Source organism: Dermacentor variabilis, chromosome 10 (assembly GCF_050947875.1).
Source record: "Dermacentor variabilis isolate Ectoservices chromosome 10, ASM5094787v1, whole genome shotgun sequence".
Taxonomy (NCBI): Eukaryota; Metazoa; Arthropoda; class Arachnida; order Ixodida; family Ixodidae; genus Dermacentor; species Dermacentor variabilis.
The window spans coordinates 24609496-24629069 of record NC_134577.1 but is presented as its reverse complement, the minus strand read 5'-3'; the positions used below and the strand labels follow the sequence as shown (position 1 = coordinate 24629069).

The window sequence follows — 19574 nt, the reverse complement described above, 5'->3', positions numbered from 1 at the left end:
TTGAGAAGTATTTTTTCTTTGTACCTAAAATCGACAAAAAAAAATGATCTACTGTCGGTATTTTAATACCGAAGTGACAAACAGAGGTCTGCGTCAGACCAGCCCTGTGCAAATGAAAATTTAACCACGGAATGTGGCATCGCAATCTCATAAATGGAACTGCATATTAAATAACTGCATATGCTGGAAATCAAAATTCTATAGTATTGCTTGTTTCGTATACGCTTGACGAAAGTCGGAAATTTCTGCATCTTGCTGAATAGACCTACTCCGTAACAGGCAAAACTGAAACTACCGGACAATCCAGGAGAGCTTTGGCAAGCGAGTCCGCCATTTCATTCAGATGTAATCCTCCGTGAGTCTTAAGCCAAATTAAGTGGACTACCTGTAAATAGGGAGGAAACGAAAAATGAAATGTCCTCAATATATTTGTCTGTTCTCGAAGTAAGATCGAGATGAGCACACGGATAGCGAATGTGTTAGATTAGCAGATGTCGACATCGTTGATGACTACTTGGGCTCGTCTGGAACGATGACCATTCATTCGGGACAACGCTACGTTATTATGATTAATATATGTTACTATAGAACCTCAAAAAATAATTCGATTCACTAATAAACTCTTCTATGAGGTGGTGCAAATAATCTTAAAAAAACTTTTTTGCATTGACAGAGGTGAATCTGTCTGTATAGGTGAACGGGCTTCTTGGTAACGTAAATTGCTTCGCATAAATTTAAGAATTCCCACGCAATCTCGCAGCTTTTTTATTACGGCGATGCGAGTAACTCTTTACACTGGACCACCAGAAAACAGCACGCCAACCAAATACTGCTGCAACGTACATTTCGTAGATCATTATCAAATTGCTTAAGCGCTAACCGAAGCGTCTGCTGCTACGCTTGCGAAGCATAGCTGCAACGCGCGCTGGCCTTGTCGCCACATATTGAGTGTTAAGACATCGACCGAGTTCCTTTCTTTATCTTCATAGCATATATACGGACATCCCAGGCGTCCTTCAGCCGCCGATGTCGGTGTCGGCGTCGCCGTGATGTTCTCTATAGAATCCAAGTGCGAGAACACCGTGGGCGCGCGCTGGATGCTGTAGGGGCGAGTGAAAGCGTGCGAGGGGGAGCCGAGTATGATGGCTTGTTCTCGCTCTCGCAAGGGTGCAAGGCGAGGAGGGCGCACGCCGTATTCCACCGTGCGCCGAAGGTGTGTGTGTGCCCCCCCCCCCACACACACACGTGAGGAGGTGGCACGTTCTACTCCGTTGGCGGCTGCGTATTGCGCGACAGCGCGTAGCCAATCTGGCAAGATATTTGCGATAAGCACAGTCACAGTATGCGTAGCCGCATGGCTACGCATGCCCTATTTGGAAAGCCATTTGCTATGAGTACCGAGTCTACGTGTGTATGTGTGAAAACATTTATTCGAATGAGGTGCGCTCGCCCAGGGTTCATATAGCCTCGTGTGCGCTAAGTTATCGCCGCTTACTTCGCGTTGAAGTGAGAGGCAACACGAAGGTCGTTTCGTTCGCTACTGCTGCTGCTCTTTCTCACGCCAGCGTTCTGTGAATGTCCGCGCTCATCGTGCGAGATCTTGTTGACGTTTGCCGGTGCGCGCGTGACACCATGCTTGTTAGTTCAGTTATTAAGCGAATGTTTACGAGATCATACAGCCGATAAAAGTGTTATCCTTACTTCTTATAGCTGGATACTAATTTGCTGTGGCAATTGACGTTTCACCTTTCTGGCGAAACGGCGAGTTTTTATATCTGTATCATTCCCAAGATGTGTAAGGAGTCCACTTGAGGAATATTGCACTTTAAAGATATACGACGGAAACATAAATATGAACTGATAAACAAAACGCAAGTAGGGCACACGTATTCTCATTTTAAAAAGACATATATTAAGGCCATCTAGCCATGACTCAAGAGAACAAAAGTACGTAGAATTTCACAGACGGAATGCATGTATATCGCTCGCGGACGCAAAGAATGCAATGTGATCTGCGTATACATAAGTATGAGGCTGTGGATATACAAACACAGAGCGCATCAAAATAGTCAACAAAACCGGGGAGGGAATATTTCTTCCTTGAGGTACTCCTCGTACCTGCTTATATTTTGACGTTGAAACTTTTGTTTTAAGGCGAAAACCTCAGAATTCTGTGTTTCAAGGTCACGTTGTGAGGTACAGAAAAACGGAGGGCGCCAATGCCGGCCGAACTGGGTATCTGCCCCTGTACACACGGGCCACTGAATCTTAACTTCATCTTGGCATTAAATACATTGTGCTATAAATATAACCCCTGGAGTGTGCAATCTTTGCAGAAGCGCTCGCTCAATACCCATAGTGGATAGGAGCCACCACACCATAGAGCGGAAATATTTACATTATCCATACGGTACAACCATTCTGCAGAAATCACGAAGGCTTCGCATTTCGTAGACACCGGCCACAATTTAGTCTGCCAGTTTTTTTTTTCAGCACTAAATCGTAGGGATGCGTTCGGAGTGTCCAGTCCTCGAACCTGCTACCATTGGCTCAGCACACGAACTCTCTAGCCATATAGCTCCCTTCGGAAAGCTTATTTTGGAAAGTTTGTTCTATCACACACACACACACACACACACACACACACACACACACACACACACACACACACACACACGTTTGCAGGCTTTTGACCAGGATTTCGACCGAGCGGTTTCATTCGTGCGTTTTCACGACACACCGCTCAGTGTCACCTCCGGAGCGGCCACGGCAAACTGAGACGTATAGCTGCCTTCCAACAGCTGCTTCTGAAAATTTGTTGCACTTTCATCTTCTCTTCCAGTCATCATCTTGAGTTCTCAATTTCACGTTTCCTGGCTTTCGACTCTGGTTTAGGCTGAGTGGTTTTGTTGGGGCGCTTTCACGACACTCTGGTCAGTTTCACTTGGTGCGAACGTGTCAGTGAGGGCTCGGATAAAGCGTTGACGCATTATTGCAACATAACGAGTGCCAAGCTGGAGGGCAAACAAAGTCTAGGTTCGAAGACAATAAGCAGCAATGACGAGATAAGTAAATCTGGAGGTTTAAGGGTTGGGCTGATGCGGGATAGGGGTAGGTGGAGATATCTATAGAAAAAGTATTAGCAGATGTTGACCATGTTTACTGCAGCCAAGTTTATTCTTCACTTCAACATTACATACAACTTGTTGCAGAAGAAATTGACAAGCGCGAATGCAAATAGTAAGTATAAATAACTTGTTATCTGATATAAAACTCAAATTCGACGCTGCCTTCACATTAATCTAGCTGCCTCCACAGGATCAAGAAGGTATCGTGCAATAAACGCGCGAGAAAATCAGAAACAAAAGCCTGCTAACTACGAGTATAGTAATAAGCACGAATAATGGTATAGTCACGTTCGCAAACATGCAGTCGACTGCGCAAAGGCCTTTCTGGAAGGCCTGGCTGAATTTAGGGACGCACGAAAAAAATCGATGATCTTCGAATAACTAATTTATAACGTTCCCAGGAAGATCCGGTTGCCTCTGGGCTCCTGTGGTCTCGAAGTATATGAAATCCTGCGAAGAGTCATAAAACCAAGACGAGTTAGTGTGTTTATTGTAATATGAGTGGTCGAGGGTTTTTTTCAAAAAATATCAGAGATACAGATCAGGCATCGACTCGTACCACTGTCACTCGAGGTACTTTTTTCGCGACCGAGTCCGTATCAAATTTCTGGATTTCGATTGGCTCCCTTCTTCAACCTTCGAAAAGAAGCCAGTTGTGACGGAAAAATTCGATTCCCATCAGGCTCGATCGCGATCGAAGTGCCCCATGTGACACCGGTATTTGAAACTAGCATTTGTTCATTATTCGCATCAAGTCTTGCATAACTTCAATATGCAACAGCCAACCCGCTTACAGGAATGTACTGACGGTGATTTTACTACAAAACATGCAATTCTGCTTTCGACGAGGTGTACATGTGTTGTGACGTCATGAAGCACGAAGTAGCCACGTGGGACAAGGATGTCGCGACATTTTGGCACTCGCTACAGCTTGCTCGGTCGTTCGCTACGTTTCTACTCACGGTGGACGCAGCCCCATAGCAGGTGACCGAGCCAGTTCAAAACATGGCGATCGGTTTCGCTTCGCAGCCAAAGCTTTATTTCCTCAGTTATCGGAGGTTCTTCATATAACTGTCTTTTAGCAACTATTGCAGAATGTTGCAGTGCAGTGATGATCGAATGTAATGATGAATGCACTGGACACACCATTCCATGGAACCACGCTCGTTAACGGGAAGAGCGGGAGAAGACGTGGACGGAGTGGCCTATGCACTACAGTCGGGTGGGCGTAAAACGCGATACCAGATTTCTGCACGCCTAACACGCTTTATGAAAGCTATGTAACGCTGCCTGCCTTTTATGGGCGAGCGGTCAATATTTGTCGTGTTATTGACGTTCACGTACAAATCTGATATAAATACCTCCTTTTCACTCAAAACTGAAAGAACTGGCATAGAGGCTGTTTCACGTAACCAGAGCGAAACCAGAGCAAATGCCACGTAGCTGGACCAAACCCAAGGTAACTTTGTTTGCCGTCGCTTGGAGATACTGAGATTATATATCGCGTTCCGCCTAATTTCATAATTAGTGTTTATCATATAAGGAACTTCTCAGTTGTCATAATGAGATGAAAATGTTCAATGGTAAACTTGCATAGCAACAGGAAAGGCTCCTCACACAGCTTTCTGTTACTAATTGCGAGCCACAAAGTGTTTTTCCGAGCGTGAAAGAAGCCCGTGAATGCACGCAAAATTACCGCGCGACTTGCCGCGTGGCTTACCGCTCGAGGCACTTTGCATATAGCAGCACGCATTTGCGTCGTCATGCGATAAAAGAAGCATGCCCAGATACCTACACCAGACATAACGCCCTGTCGCGGGCCAGTCTCGCTGCAGCCGACCTTGTTCATCCATCGCACGCTTGAGAGCAGCATGATAACAGTGCCCAATAGCCCCGTCATGTGGTATTTTTTCATATATCGCGGGCTTTCTTTGGAACGCGGAAGAAAGGACCACGTGAGATATGTTTATTGAGAAGTCAATTTATTGAGAGGTTTCTTAAGGTGCTCTATAACTTTTCGTATCACACTTGGGATCTGCAGCGAATACTTCAAACGTTGATTAATTAAACATAATTATTCCGTTAGTTAAGGGGAAAAGAAAAAAATTGCGTGAGTTACTCTAGGCCAGTTCCAACATATGCATTCGGTTCAACTCGCGTCTAAAGTGCCTTTTATTTTTAAAATTGCGACTCAATTTTTTGTGGGACAACTTAGCCGCCGGCCCGATATTCCGTCTGCAAGAGCGTTGTTGGTGCTTCTTGAATGCCTGTCCTCACGGTGGGTTGTGACCTGTGTGTGATTGGCTACCACCAGGAGGGAGGGTTTGAACAGAGGTGTTATAATGACGGTGCTGAGAGAAAAGGAGGTGCTCTGAGCCATGGCAACGAGGGTCATCGATACGCTCGTTGCTAAACTGCTGCCTTTTTTTCTGTTTTTCCTATTCAACGATTCACAGACACATCGTTTTCCAATTTGACACTCCTAAACCTAACGCGTTAGGAGGCATAATCACATGATTCTCAACGTAGTGGGCGAGCACTGGGCAACGGAAAGGCGTGTTTAATTCGACTGCGTTGCTAGGCAAACTGCAAGGAAACGTTGAGTAATCTAGAAATGCTTCTCGCGGAACGGCAACCAGCGGGAACTCTCGAATGATCGCACTAGACGGCACAGTGATACCGCGATTTCCTGTACAATCCCTGTGGCGGCATTCTCCGTTGTTCCCTTATGGAGGTTACAATTGCTTTCGCTAGATTTCCGCGCCACCATAGCCCTCCACGCGAGTGTTCGCTTACCGAACGCGTTCCTCGCACAGTGCCAAGACGGCCAGTCCTTGGCACTGTGCCAGGAACAGAGTCCCCCGTTCGCTTTCACGCGAATTACGCTGTAGTCACTCGAAACATCCCGAAAGTAATTGACTTCTCGAAAGTGAACTGCTGACGATGCTGTCGCTGCAGGGGGACAGCTCGTTGCCACCAGTGTTGTTCTCAGTGCGTTGGATCGCCCGCTGTTAAGCTCCATGGATCTGGTGTGAGTGAGTGTGAGCCTTGCTGCCGTTCACTCGCGCTTAACCGCCACTGCTAGTCACTGGCTGTGTGTTTCCGCTCCTCAGCAGGAGGTCGCGGGTTCGATTTCCCGGCAGCGGTGGCCGAATATCGGTGGACGGCAAATGGAAGAACTATACGTGTACTTAGCTTTCAGTGTTAGGAAGGAATCCCCAGGTTGTCAACATTAGTAGCCCTACACCGCACCAAGAATGCAGAATCAATCAATCAAACACTCACGATTAGAAAGACCGCGCCGAGCAGCACGGCCTTAATCTTCACGTTCAAGTCCAAGGGGAAGGTGACCGCGAAGTTGTCGGCGTCGGTGAAGTACTCCTTCAACAATCCGCCCCAGACCTTCGTTATCGCGCCGATCTTGGTGACGCCGTCCATGGTTAGGATATCGAAGACCACGTCCTCGAAACAGATGGACGATGTCCACAGCGGGCCTCTGATCATCAGGACAGCGTTGTTCTCGCTGTCCAGCACCGAGAAGTTCGGGTTTAGGATGGTGCACTCCATCCGAATGTGGCCCATCACGGCACCGGAACCATCGTGCACATCCATTACCTGCGCCCAGTAATAGTAACAATAATATTCATAATTACGCGTACATCAAAATCGAAAAACAAAAACGACAAGAACACTGCAGGGGAATGTATTAAAGAAGCAATAAATAAAAAGAACTGTTGTGTAGAGTAGATGCAACAAAGCACAATGTAAACACAAAAGGGAACGGAGTGGAGGGAAGTCTAACGATGCATGAAACTATGGCACAACAAGGAAAAGCTCAGAAAGGAACATTGAACCGCCGTGGTTGCTTAGTGGCTATGGTGTTGGGCTGATGAGCACGAGGTCGCGGGATCGAATCCCGGCCACGGCGGCCGCCTTTCGATGGAGGCGAAATGCGAAAACTGCCGTGTACTTAGATTTAGGTGCCTGTGAAAGAACCCCAGGTGGTCAAAATTTCCGGAGTCACCCACGACGGCGTGCCTCACAATCAGAAAGTGGTTTTCGCGCGTAAAACCCCATAATTAATTTTTTTGATTACCTTGCCGCCTCGCTGGAACCGGCTCTCTCGCGCGCACATCCGGTGGCAGCCGTAGCCAACACCGCGGTAACGCTAGGCCCAGCTGCACCGACGTTTGCTGTTAAGCTTCTTGTCGTTCTGTGCGGCGTTCTTCATTGAAAGAATTCGCCGGGGTCAGCAATGGCGCCGACTGCGCCTTGTGGTCCTCGCGATTGGCTTCGAAGCTCGGAAAGCACGACGCGTTGCACAATGCCGCTTCCCGAAAGTCAGCTTCGTCTCAGTAGTGGAGTGTTATCGGTGAAGTATAAAAAAGTACTGCGTCGAAGCATAACAGGCGTGTGAAGGGGCAACTGTCACGCGACCCAGTATGTATTCCTTAATTGCACACACGTACACCTGCCATTTCCTGTCACAGTACGAGCACCGACATGTGTAATAATTGTACTGGCAGGCCTTCAGAGCTTTTTTGGATGTGTCTAAGGCGATTTGAACCATTAGCGGCAGTAAAAGACATGCATTCATTTTTTTGATCTGCCCGATTTCTGGGACGTTTTCATGAGCCCTAGGGATTCCGAAAAATCGGACCTTGATTGTGCAACTAACCAAGAGGACGCGTCAAATGGTCCGTGCTACGAACGAGCGGCGGAAGGAGGACGAGAACAGAAAGGACCTACGCATTGACGAATGAACGGGAAATTGAAGCCTGCCGCCACTTCTTTCAAGGAGCTTGAGCTCAAAAAACAAGGTGTTGGCTGGCGCCGAGATGCAGATGTCCCTCATCCAAACCAAAATAAGAATCGTTAACGCAGTGAAACGCAATACTGAGGCATTGTGCGCAGGCTGAGAGTGTCAGAACAGCTGAGGTTGACTTACGTGCTGTTGAGAGAGAATGTCAATTGTGACAAAGTTCGGGCCTCATACCAATGAGCTTGCTATCAGTTGATAGTTATAGCTCATATTCGAGAATATTTGCTTCTGCGTGCGTCTCCCGATTATTTGTGTTTTAGTAAGCTCAATTCGATTTGCAATGGGATTTGCCTTTTTTTTTTTTTGAAGACGTTATATTCACTGTGCATTTTACTAACTCCGTCCTTCTGTTTTCTTTTTGAATAAAGTAAATGCTACTTCTTGTTAATCAAACTAGATCAAGTCGTTTTTATTTTTTAACATGCTTTCTGGAGAATGATGGCACCGTGCCACATGGTGTCAACCCGTCTTCACATAAAACGAATTTCTGTGTCACTCAGGGAATTTTGCAAATGCACTCAGGGAAAACCTGGACAACTCAGGGAATTTGGAAATGTCAACTTGGTGGACAATCCGGTGGTACTAACATAATTATTAATAAAAATCAATTTTATTAACGTGCCCAGGATCAACCGGGTGCTCGAGGTAATGGCGCACGTGAGATATGCTATAACATTTATAGCAATATCCCCTGTCTCCCTTGGGAGATATCGAATAATCCACTTCAAAGACAAAAATTATGCTGAGGGTGACATGTACTAGCAATCGAAAACACTTATTCAACTAATGAACGAAGGCTGACTTATTGGGCTCCTAATTACTTTACAGCACATATGGTAATTTAAGGATTCTAGCCCATGACTTTGCAAGAAAGATCCACTTGAAGTAACCATCCCGGATGGCGTCACTTTCGAGATAGTTCACTGAGATTGGGACGAAATACTTGGACGTTCCAGTTAGTTTTGGGCTTGAATGCGTAAGAGGGGCGTTTTGTTAAAAATGCAAGTGCAACAAGAGTGCATTTCTACGGCAAATTTGATGGAGCATGTGTCGGAAACGGCATCATTCTGGAAATTCGCTCGAAGCCTTGCAACCTTACCGACTGCAATTCGTAAACTACAATATGTGTCAAACTAATTAAAAAGATAATTAGTGCCTTATTAAAATTAGTTGACTATATCTTTTGATTTCTCGTGCAAATGATGTCTGCGTCGGAATAATTCAGCTCAAGGATTATACTACACAGCAGGCGATTTCTCAGATTCCGCAAATCGTTTAAAAATGATTGCCCGCCTCTGTCTATATGTCAGCTAGCAGGAATAAAAAGTACACATTCTATACAATTGCTGTTTACAATATATATCATACATATTAAAGCACAACATAGGAAAACTTAATAATCAACCCTTCCGAAATAAAAACGTAGCATAACATAGAATAACATAACAAAGTATAGCACATAAAAAAATTTAGGTTTCTGGAAGTCTGGACACCAAGCACATGAAACCATTAACATGTAACAAGGCGGGTACGTAGATACAAGCAAACAAGAACAAAATGCGTATGCCACACAGCAATGGTCCACCGCATAACATACAAAAACAATATTGCCATTTCTGGAAATAGGTCACGAATTTAGTTCGTGCTGCTTAGAATGTTGGCAGATGTCGGTGGAACATGCCAATTTCGTGTGAGTGTTCGTTGCTGGCCTGCAGAACGCTGTCCGAGAGATTCTTTGTGGCGCCAGAAGCAGACGCATGAAAAGGTCTAGACACGTGCCCTGGTTTTTTTTTTCCCGCGAAATATTTATACCAGCCTTATGCAATATTTCTGTACAGTCAATGACACCACTTACAACCTTCAGTAAGAAATTTAAATCAGCCTTCGCTCGTCTTCAGTCCAGGTTTTTTAGTCTAAGCGAGGAGTGACAGCGAGGATGTTCACCGCCGACCTGCACGTAGCACCAATATCGATGTTTAAAGGGAAATTTTCTCAGAGCTCTTCCCTACTCGATTTTCGTCAGACTGGCAAGTCTAGTTCCAGACGGCAGTGGCATATTCCAGCAGTGGCCGGCAGAAAGAGCTAATTAATTTTAATTAATGAATTTGTGATCCCTTGGCCAGGGTTCTGCCGGCCCGCATTTGTGAACTCCCTCAAGGTTCGACTCTCTATGCCCAGGGCGCACATGCCTCCTTTGCGCAGGCCGCGCGTAGCGATACATTCTGTGTGAGCTAAGAAGGTGAGCCGGGAATCGAAGATGGTTACGAGGTTAGTAACTTGGCGCTCCCAAAAGAGCGCGGCTTTTCCCTGGTCTCAAGGGAAGCAGAACTATAGTGGTGGACTTCCCAGAGAAATGCTGATTTCCCTGGGATTCCTTAACGTGCAACTAAATATAAGTACGCGATCGGTTTGGTATTTCACCGCCATCTAAATGCGGCTGCCGCGGTTGGGGTCGAACCTGCGACCTCGCACAACGCCATAGCCGCAAAGCTACTTCGCCAGGCAAATTATTGATTTGCCGTTCCACTATTCTGGCATGTCGCTTAACCCTACGGTGCTTTAGTGCGGCTTTCCGTCTGCAAGCCCGGCGTCATTTGGCCGCTTGTCAAATTTGCAAGGTGTTTCATTTTTTTTTTTCAGAAAGTAGCTTAACGTACCGTACCGTACGGTGAACCTAAGTTTATCTACTTTATCTGCAAGCGCTTTTGTGTCTATTAGTAGCGTTTTCTTGCCTTCTCGCGTTGCCTTTTGCGCACAACCCACATTCCCCTCATCTATGGGAGCTGCGAAAGAAGAGTGCCAAGGCTGTTTGTTCACTCCTTCCGCGACATGGTCGTCTCTACCTCTACTCTGCCTCCCCCCCCCTGCCTCTTCTCCCTACCCCCCTCTACCATTCAATCCACCTCCCGTCTGGACTGTTGCACGGTAGTTCGACGGCAAGCGCTGCAGTTTCTGCAATGCGCTTGCGGAGGGGGTCACGGACAGTTACACCCGTCAAGTAGGTAATGTTGCGACGCCCAGGGAACCCCAGAAGGCATTGCGGGGACTCGATGAAAAAGTCCAAAGTGGTTTTCGAAATTCGGAAAAGATGTGTGCGCAAGTTCTACAACTGAACAACTCTAGTCTTACGGTACGATGGACAATATATACGTGCCTGCAGGCAGCACCAACAAAGGCTGCAGTCGCAGCGAAGTGGCCGGAAAAGCCGCATCACTATGACGTTGCGGTAGTCCACAAGCGAAATCAGGAAGGACCGGTTTCGGGTCAATTGGCGAGCGACGATGTTGCTCTGCTCTGCCGCCGCGAAGACGAACTGGCTCATGCTGTTCTTCACGACGTACTTGTTGGCCATCTCCCACGGCAGGAAACCTGCGCCAGTTGAAGACACTAAATTAAGTGTGCAGTCTTCGTGCGACTCTGCCAACGTTCGCGCAGTCAGTTGTCTTACGAAAGTAATTGTAGCGCAGGCACTCACCAATTCAAAGAGTGGAGGATGATGCAATATTGAGCTGTGTACTTGTCGTTTCATGCAATGGTGGGGGAGGGGGGGAGGACTCTTTCAACGGTTAACAAATAACCCGCCGCGGTTGCTTAGTGACTGTGGTGTTGGGCTACTAAACACGAGGCCGCGAAATAAAATCCCGGCCATGGCGGGATTCCATCGATGGGGGCGAAATGCGAAAACACCCGTACACTAAGACTTAGGTGCACGTTAGATAACCGCACGTGTTCCAAAATATTCCGGAATCCCCTGCGACAGCATGCCTCATAATCAGACCGTGGTTAACGGTTAACAAATATTAGAAGTTATCGCTCAGCACAAGGCGCTCCCTTCTGTATCGAAACTATCCCGAATGTCAATGCTGGTTCTATCGGTTGCCCGGTTGCCGGTTGCAGAGCCTTTCGTAATCATATTACACGCGCGATGCGAATGGTCCGTGATGTACAGGCGCCGACAAAAGCGGTATACTCCACGCAGCGGGAGCCGGAGCAGCGGCGCACTGCATCCCGACGCCATCTACATTGACACGTGTCAAGCGACATGCCTGCAGATAATAAAGGGAACCCATCGGCTGTCTCGATCCCAGATGCTGCCTGTAGATGGCGTTGCGATGCAGTTTGCCGTTTATCCCAGCCGTTTATAAACGGTGCCGCTTACACGGCACCGTTTATAGACAAGGGCCAGGATGGCCCTTGTCTGTGACTTGGGAGGTGTCTCAAGGAGGTCCTTGTGCAGGTGCAAGAGGGCGTCCTGCGTCGATAGGTGAGGGCGAAAGCCGAATTGAGTGTTAAGTGGGAGGTTGCTCTCTTCTAAGTATCTACTGAGTCTCGTGTTGATGACCCTCTCTATGAGCTTCCCCAAACACGAGGTCAGCGATATCGGTCTTCGATTATCCAGTTTAAGGGGTTTGTTCGACTTCGAAATGAACCAAACCTCGGCCGTCTTCCAGGATATTGGTAGCGTTCTTCAAGCCGAATGCTGTTCGTTGAAGCATTCCACCAGCGATGTGATGGTGTCATCGCTGAGGTTAAATAAGAGCTTTGCTGTTATTTGATCTGGACCTGGAGCTGTATTTTTTCTCATGGCCGCAATTTCTGCTTTGGTTTCTTCTTTCGTGAGTGGGATGTCCAACTTGGCATTCGGCAGCCCAGAATACTTCGATTGTCCCACGACTTGGGCCGTGCACAGATACCTGGTCTTGAGCTTTTCCATCAACTCTGTGCCCGTACCCGTGATGGTGTGTACAATTTTCGTGAGCCTGTCTTTAGTGGCCGACTTGCTGCTGCTCGGGTCGATTAGGATAGGCAGGAGCTTCCAAGTCTTTGACAACAGCTTCACACCTAGCTTCTCCTGAATACCATCACAGAGCGTATTCCAGTTCCATCTGGCCAAAGATATGGCGTAGGATTCTGCCTTTTTGTTTAGCTCCTCTATTTTTTTCTTGAGTTTGCGGTTAAGCCGTTGTCTTCGCCATCTCTTTGTAAATGAGTGTCTTGCGTCCCATAAATGTAGAAGGTGCGGATCGACCGCTGGGCAATCTTCTGTCGCGCAGACCTCTTTCGTAAAGGCTTTCAAAGTTTGCGCCTCACACTTAACCCATTCCACTAGGTTTGTAATAGGGTTTTCAGTAGATGCCCGGGCCTGTCTCCACCTGTCCCAGTTCGTAATTCTTGCGATACCTACTTTGCGTGTGCACGCGTTTGTGCTTATCTCCCGAGAGAGGATGAAGTGATCGCTTCCCAGGTGCTGTTCGGTATTCTTCCAAATGGCGCTGTTTATGTTCATGGTGAACGTCAGGTCCGGACACGTATCTCTACTAACACCGTTTCCCAGCCTCGTGGGGTAAGTGGGATCGGTGAGGATCGATAGCCCAATCTTGCATGACTACCTCTTCCAGTATTCTGCCTCTTGGTGTCGCCGCAGGGTAGCCCCATGAAGGGTGCGGTGCGTTGAAGTCGCCCCCAATAACGCAGGGGGCATGGCACGCTAAGCTCAGAGATTTCTTTATGAGGGAACCCAATCTTGCGTGCCTATCTTTGGGAGGGCTGTAAACATTCAATACATGCGTGCTTGTCGCTCCTCTTTGGAGAGGATGGATAGTAATATAGCAGTGCGCAATATCGGGCTCGAAAGGGTCGTGCAGTACGGCAGTGTATAGTTTGTGCACTAACGTGGCGAGCTATCATTTTGAACACCGTCATTTTCCCAAGAACGAAAAGTATCCTGACCTGCAAACAACATCGTAGCAATATCACAGTGACGCCTGTTGTGGCCCCCAAGATACCCTCACAGTCGCTATCATTCGCAAAGTAGTAGCCTCACAAAACCTGTGGAAAGTTGCACGGTGCGGAGGTTGCGCAATATCTCGGTGGTTAGCATGTCCAAATTCGAACTGCGTATTAGAGAGGTTTGGATTGTCCTGATTTGCGGATACGGATTAGCGGGGCCGTGGACGTCACTATCTTAAGGCCACTGGAGTTGGGTACGCACCGCGCGACCGCTTTCTCTTCTTCGCCGAGCTTCTGATTGGCTAGTCACCGTCACGTGATCAATTCCCGTCATAAATGGTCTTCGCCGCTACGCAGTGGTCGCGCAGGCGAAGAATTCGGTAACATTCATGTCGCCTGCCAGCAATCGACATGGATGTAATTTATATTTTAACGCGATAGCGTTCAGGGTCCCGCGTCGCAGAAAATCCGGTGTCGGCGTCGGTGCCGACGTGCCCGTGAGCGAAAATTCCCGTGTATATATTTCGGTGCATCTATATTCCACGCCTTGCTATATCACATGCGGTATATGAGGACTATATTTCCACGCCATATTCTCACCCTAATGTTCCTCATACCTTGTCTTATATTCTTCACAAGGTTTTTTTTTTCTTTTTTTCGTAACAGTGGCAAGTTGTAGCTGCGTCAGTACCTGACGACTTGTGCTTGCCACTTAGTTTCGTGTCATGGTCGTGTAGGTTACAAAACGTTGACAGACTACCCCATGGTTTGCGCGCTTAAAGCCCAGTCACCTTCGCGTGTCATTCCATACACTAGGTTTCGAAGCTCGAAGTTCTCAGGTTTATTCTGATAAAACATATACAAAGTTGGGTATGATAGTGTACAGAAAGAGGTCCCATAGTGAAAACACTTTAAGGGGTACCTCCTATAATATGTTACAAAAAATGGAAAACTGCTAAACAGCAAAAAAGAGTAATGAAACAAACATTTACAATGAAATACGAGCAATAAGAATTTTAATAAAATAATTAAGGAAGCACAATCATTTCAATGATGAAACAATTTTAGTCAATGAATACAGTCATTATTTACAAAAAACGATAAGGGACATGGTTTTTAATTTGCCAAATTATGTTATTGCTTAAGAATAAAATTACGAAGCAAACGTTTAAATGATGACAGGGAAGCAGGAGCTTTAATATGATAATGCAGATAATTCCACGATTTAATTAAAACAACTGCAGCTCTTTGGGTACCGCAGTTAGTGCGGACATTTGAAAATAAAAATTGTTGAGATATTGTGTGTGTGTGTGCGTGTGTGTGTGTGTGTGTGTGTGTGTGTGTGTGTGTGTGTGTGTGTGTGTGTGTGTGTGTGTGTGTGTGTGTGTGTGTGTGTGTGTGTGTGTGTGTGCGTACATATATATATATATATATATATATTTACACTTTTTACGTAACCTATGAAGTAATCCTGATGTTATCCAGGCATTCCTGCGAGATGAATTACTTTTATGGCACTGAACAGACATTGAGGATAAAGTCACACAGTTCGCTGTTATTGAGACAAAGTTTCTATACCTGACTACATTATCCATTGAGGTAACACAAGACCAGTCAGACCCAGATATTAATTGTAGCAATTTAACACGACCAAAATGTGTTTAACAAAACTTGTGTTATTGAATCAAAGACTTGTGAAAGCAGAGTGGAATGAGGAAAAGATCCGTAATACGATTTTGAAGAATGAATGCGGAAGGATGGAAAAATTTGTTGGACAGCGCATGATAAATTAGTGTTCCTGAGCTATCAACAGAGCAACGAGTAGGAAGAGATTCGAGGCCGTAACCATGATGACCGCTAATTCCTCGGAATATTGAGAATGACAGCCCAGAAAGAAATGTCGTGAAACAAAACACCGACGGCGTATGCGTTTTAGGTTAAATCTTCTCAGATATTAGAACTGTGGAGCAATAACAGAAACCTGAACATGATTTCTGAACATGAACTTGAACCTGAACACAACCTTCAGGATCGGCGCACGCAAGAGGCCGCGTTTCCACCAGAAAGCTCGCGTTCGTGCATAACGTTCGCCGCCAGCTAGTGCTTCCTACCCGCCGTGGTTGCTCAGTGGCTATGGTGTTGGGCTGCTGAGCACGAGGTCGCGGGATCGAATCCCGGCCACGGCGGCCGCATTTCGATGGGGGGCGAAATGCGAAAACGCCCGTGTACCTATAGATTTAGGTGCACGTTAAAAAACCCAGGGTGGTCGAAATTTCCGGAGTCCTCCACTACGGCGTGCCTCATAATCAGAAAGTGGTTTTGGCACGTAAAACCCCAAATATTATTATTATTATTATTAGTGCTTCCTGGCAAACATTAGTGTAAGATAAGCTGCAGTTTCCGGGAAACGGGAGAAGCAGGCAGTGATCTTTGAATGCTTTGAATGCGCGTCCCACTCTTGAAGGCTAAGCTTAAGCGTGCTCCAAATTTCAGTCGTGTAAGGCATTAATGTTTTTTTTTTCACATTAAAAAAATGAAGCAAGAAATGCTCGGGGCCCGCACTTTCGGTTGCGGCAACAGCAGACTGTCCGAAAAAAACAACAACAATTCGCTATACAAATTCACCCACTCTTTTGTTTAAGTGCTTTTTGCAAGACCGAACGGAATACCAAACGGAAGCAAAGACATCAGCCCAGCGATGTTGCTTCTACCCGGATTAACTTGAATAAATCACTTACACCAGTGACCCGCGACTTTGAGAGGCAACTCAGCGTTTCCACAAATAAGGAGATTCAAAGAAGCGACTCTATACTATAGCATAGAGTTACTGTATATACTAGCCTATTGTGGTACTTAATCGAGAAGAAATAGGCCTACCCAGACTGCCTAAAGGTAAAAGCAGACGAATTTTGGCTGGCCACCAGCCTGCATTCGTGTGCTTGCAAGGAAGCATGTAGTTTTAGAAGAGGAAGATGAACATAACATATGGGTAATGAATGAAGCTGTAGCTAGGCTGATTTCTGAAGCAGTAATTTATTTGGGAGGTAAGGCGCAAAGCCACTAATAGACAAGCTCTCCCGAGTAACAAAGAGTCTAATAAAAAACAACAAAGCATGAAAGTGTCTTAACTCAAGAGATCAGGCGTTAGGTTAGTGTTCACTGTCCCAATAATCTTGGTAGTCTGGGCGAAGAAGCCAATCGCGACACCGACAATGAAAAAGGTTGCGAAAAAAGAAAGGCAGGAGTTTTTAAGCGTCGTTGTAAGGTTATTTACTGGGAGCGAAATGCGAATACACCCGCATACCTAGATTTAGGTGCACGTTTGAGAACCGCTGGTGGTCCAAATTTCCAGAGTCCCCCACTACGGCGTGCCTCATAATTAGATCGCGTTTTTGGCACATAAAGCCCCGTAATTTTTTTAACGTTATTTACCGTATACCTTATACATGCAGCCATTCCCATGTAGGAGGAACGGGGCGTTGTGTGCTTAAGCGCATGCGCGAACACTCAAATAAGGTCAGTAAGCATTGAAGAGGTAGCCACCTGCCATTGCACGGTGTTGAAAGCGGCATTAAGCAACATTTTTTGTTGAATACGCCACACTGTCAAACTATCATGATGAGCGCGCACGACTAATCTCTGACGTCATATCCACATCGAGAATAGTGGTGATGCCTTGTATAAGCTTTCCTCGCAATTCCACTCCTTCCGAAGGAAATTTCGCTCTAACCGGAGAGATTGCATTCTTGTTTTTCTACCACGCATGCCCCCCTCACGTGTTCTCGCGTTTTTCTTTCAAAGTGGTATACTTATATGTGCTGCTTCAAAAAGAAAAAAAAAAGAAAAATATGAACGCTTAGATGCTAGTGAGGGCTGTCATGTACGACACTTTCTCACGCCCTGTAATTTCGCGCGGTTCCCGATCGAGTCTATATACATCTCTTCCGCCAATCGACCGCACCGGGGAGCGACACGTACTTTCCAACAAGTCCACCTGCTGGTGGACAAGCAGTTGGTCGATCTTTTTCAGGTATTCCAGACCCGCGGGGCAGCCCCGGTACTGCGGTACGGCCAATGGCGCCAATCCCGGAATCGGCATTTGGACGTAGGGCCCGCGCCGCGCATTCATCTGACCGCCAGCCACCGGCATTCCGGTCGTAGGCATTCGGGCCACAGGTCTGGCCATTGGTCCGGCCAAAGGCCAGGCCATTGGTCCGGCCATAGGCATTCCGCCTGTCGGCACGAACACCGTGGGCTGCCGCGTCTGCGCTCTTCCGGGTTCTTTTGCCGGCGCCAGAGCAGGTAGTGGTACCGGCGGTGGTACCGGCCGTGGTACCGGCGGTGGTGCTCGCGGTGTCGTCGGCTGCGATCCCTGCCGTGATGCCATCGCGTCTGTGACGTCCTCCTTTTCAAGAAAGGCGCGACAGCGGGTGAGAGCACCTTCGACAGCACCTTCGCAGGCTCCTCAGTCGCGGTCTGCCTGCGACGTGCAAAGCGCGCCGTGAGAAGACGACGTGGCGAAGCATTGTCGTCCCATACCTACCCTATACCGAGCGGTCATTTACTTTGGCTGTGAGAGCGTGTGACCTTGAGCGAGAAATGGTGGAAGAAATTACCTCTCTTTAGTGGTTGAGAATAACTGTATACTTATTGGGTTATTCCGTACGGCCTTTCGCTTCTTCCACTGTCGTGTCATTTAAAGGGACTGACAACCGATGATTAAGGACCCAGTTTTTTTTTTTTATGGCCCAGTGAGACGCCCGCACCTGTTAGTGTTTACTGCTACAGCGGTTACTTTCAGAAGTGCGTGGATGCGCTGCAAGCAGAATTTTTCGATCTGAGCATCCGCTAAAAAAGAAAAGAGTTCGTCCTCCAGCAACGCTGAGAAGTGAAGCGAGAACGTTGCCGTTAGCCCGCTTTGCAAATCGTAAAAGCTACCCCTCCTTCTGGTTTCAGAGGAGTGAGTGCAACTGTGGTTATCCACCTATATTTGGACCTTCTGAGTCACTTTTGAAGATAAAAAGCTGGTACAATACGTTTGGGTTGTTGCTCAGACCTTTCTTGTATTGTGTTTTCCCATTTTAAACACTTACGTCATGGCTGGTTGACTGGCTCCCGTCGTCATTATTCTGTCGATAGCCGAGTCAAAACAACTCGAAAACAAAGGTGCAGTCAGTGCTACTTTTCTACTCACTACAAAAGGCTTATCTGCACATTGTAAGTTAGAAAGAAAAAAAAGCTCATAATAGAAAAAAGGCCAGATATTGCGTAAACCATTAGAAGGTCGCGTGATAGGTTATTTATGCGTCTTCTTCTTTCTCTTTCTTTTCTTTTGACGCATGGGGCGCGAAATGACATTTTTCGCGACTTTCAGTGAAGAATTGCAAGTATTAATTCACGTTTAAGCCAAAAAACAGGGCTCGGTTCAGCCAATACGATAAGCAATCTTTCCATGAGCGGTGTAATCTCGTTACTTGTTGTGAGCGGTCGTCTGTCCCTCTGAAGGGCGCCTCACTAGGTCTGGCCGTCTTGAGCCGACAAGCGCAGTGCGTTCAACACCCGCTAACTATCGTGTCTGCTAAGTATTGTATCCGGGCGCGTCGTAATGCACGAGGGTAAATATTGGCACCGTACAAGAGCACGCGTTGCGATATGAAACAGTAAAGGTTATTTTTGTTTTTGTTTGCAGGGTTCGTGGAGTTGAGGTGCCAGGTTAAGTAACGTCGTTCATTGTCTGTCTTCTGCCGCACAGTCGTTTGCAGCAGTGCCGAAAGTACGAGGGGTACGCAGGCAACATTCTTGCGCAGCGGTATGCAGTTCCTGGTGTAAGCGTCTGATTAATGACGGAATTAGAAAGTTTCCTTTTTGATTGGTAAGTGATAGCCCACATAGAT

At 46.8% G+C, this 19574-nt stretch overlaps 1 protein-coding gene across 1 annotated transcript; it reads right to left on the bottom strand.

Annotated features, from left to right (window-relative positions):
- Positions 1–3164: 3164 nt before the first annotated feature.
- On the bottom strand, positions 3165–18146 carry LOC142559946 (phospholipid scramblase 3-like). Its single transcript, XM_075671647.1, has 4 exons — positions 17659–18146; positions 11105–11319; positions 6414–6743; positions 3165–3578 (listed from the first exon to the last, which is right to left on the bottom strand). The coding sequence occupies exons 1-4, from the start codon at positions 18065–18067 to the stop codon at positions 3510–3512; spliced, it is 1023 nt and encodes a 340-aa protein (XP_075527762.1). The 5' UTR covers positions 18068–18146; the 3' UTR covers positions 3165–3509.
- Positions 18147–19574: the final 1428 nt, after the last annotated feature.

What these genes read in the sequence shown, in the direction of transcription:
- LOC142559946 (XM_075671647.1), bottom strand. Translation starts at nt 18,067, where the DNA reads ATGGCATCACGGCAGGGATCGCAGCCGACGACACCGCGAGCACCACCG. An exon ending in GCAGGTGGACTTGTTGGAAA is followed by an intron (nt 11,320 to 17,658) that starts GTACGTGTCGCT and finishes CAACTGGCGCAG; the next exon opens with GTTTCCTGCCGTGGGAGATG. An exon ending in TCGGCGCGGTCTTTCTAATC is followed by an intron (nt 3,579 to 6,413) that starts GTGAGTGTTTGA and finishes GACTCTTCGCAG; the next exon opens with GATTTCATATACTTCGAGAC.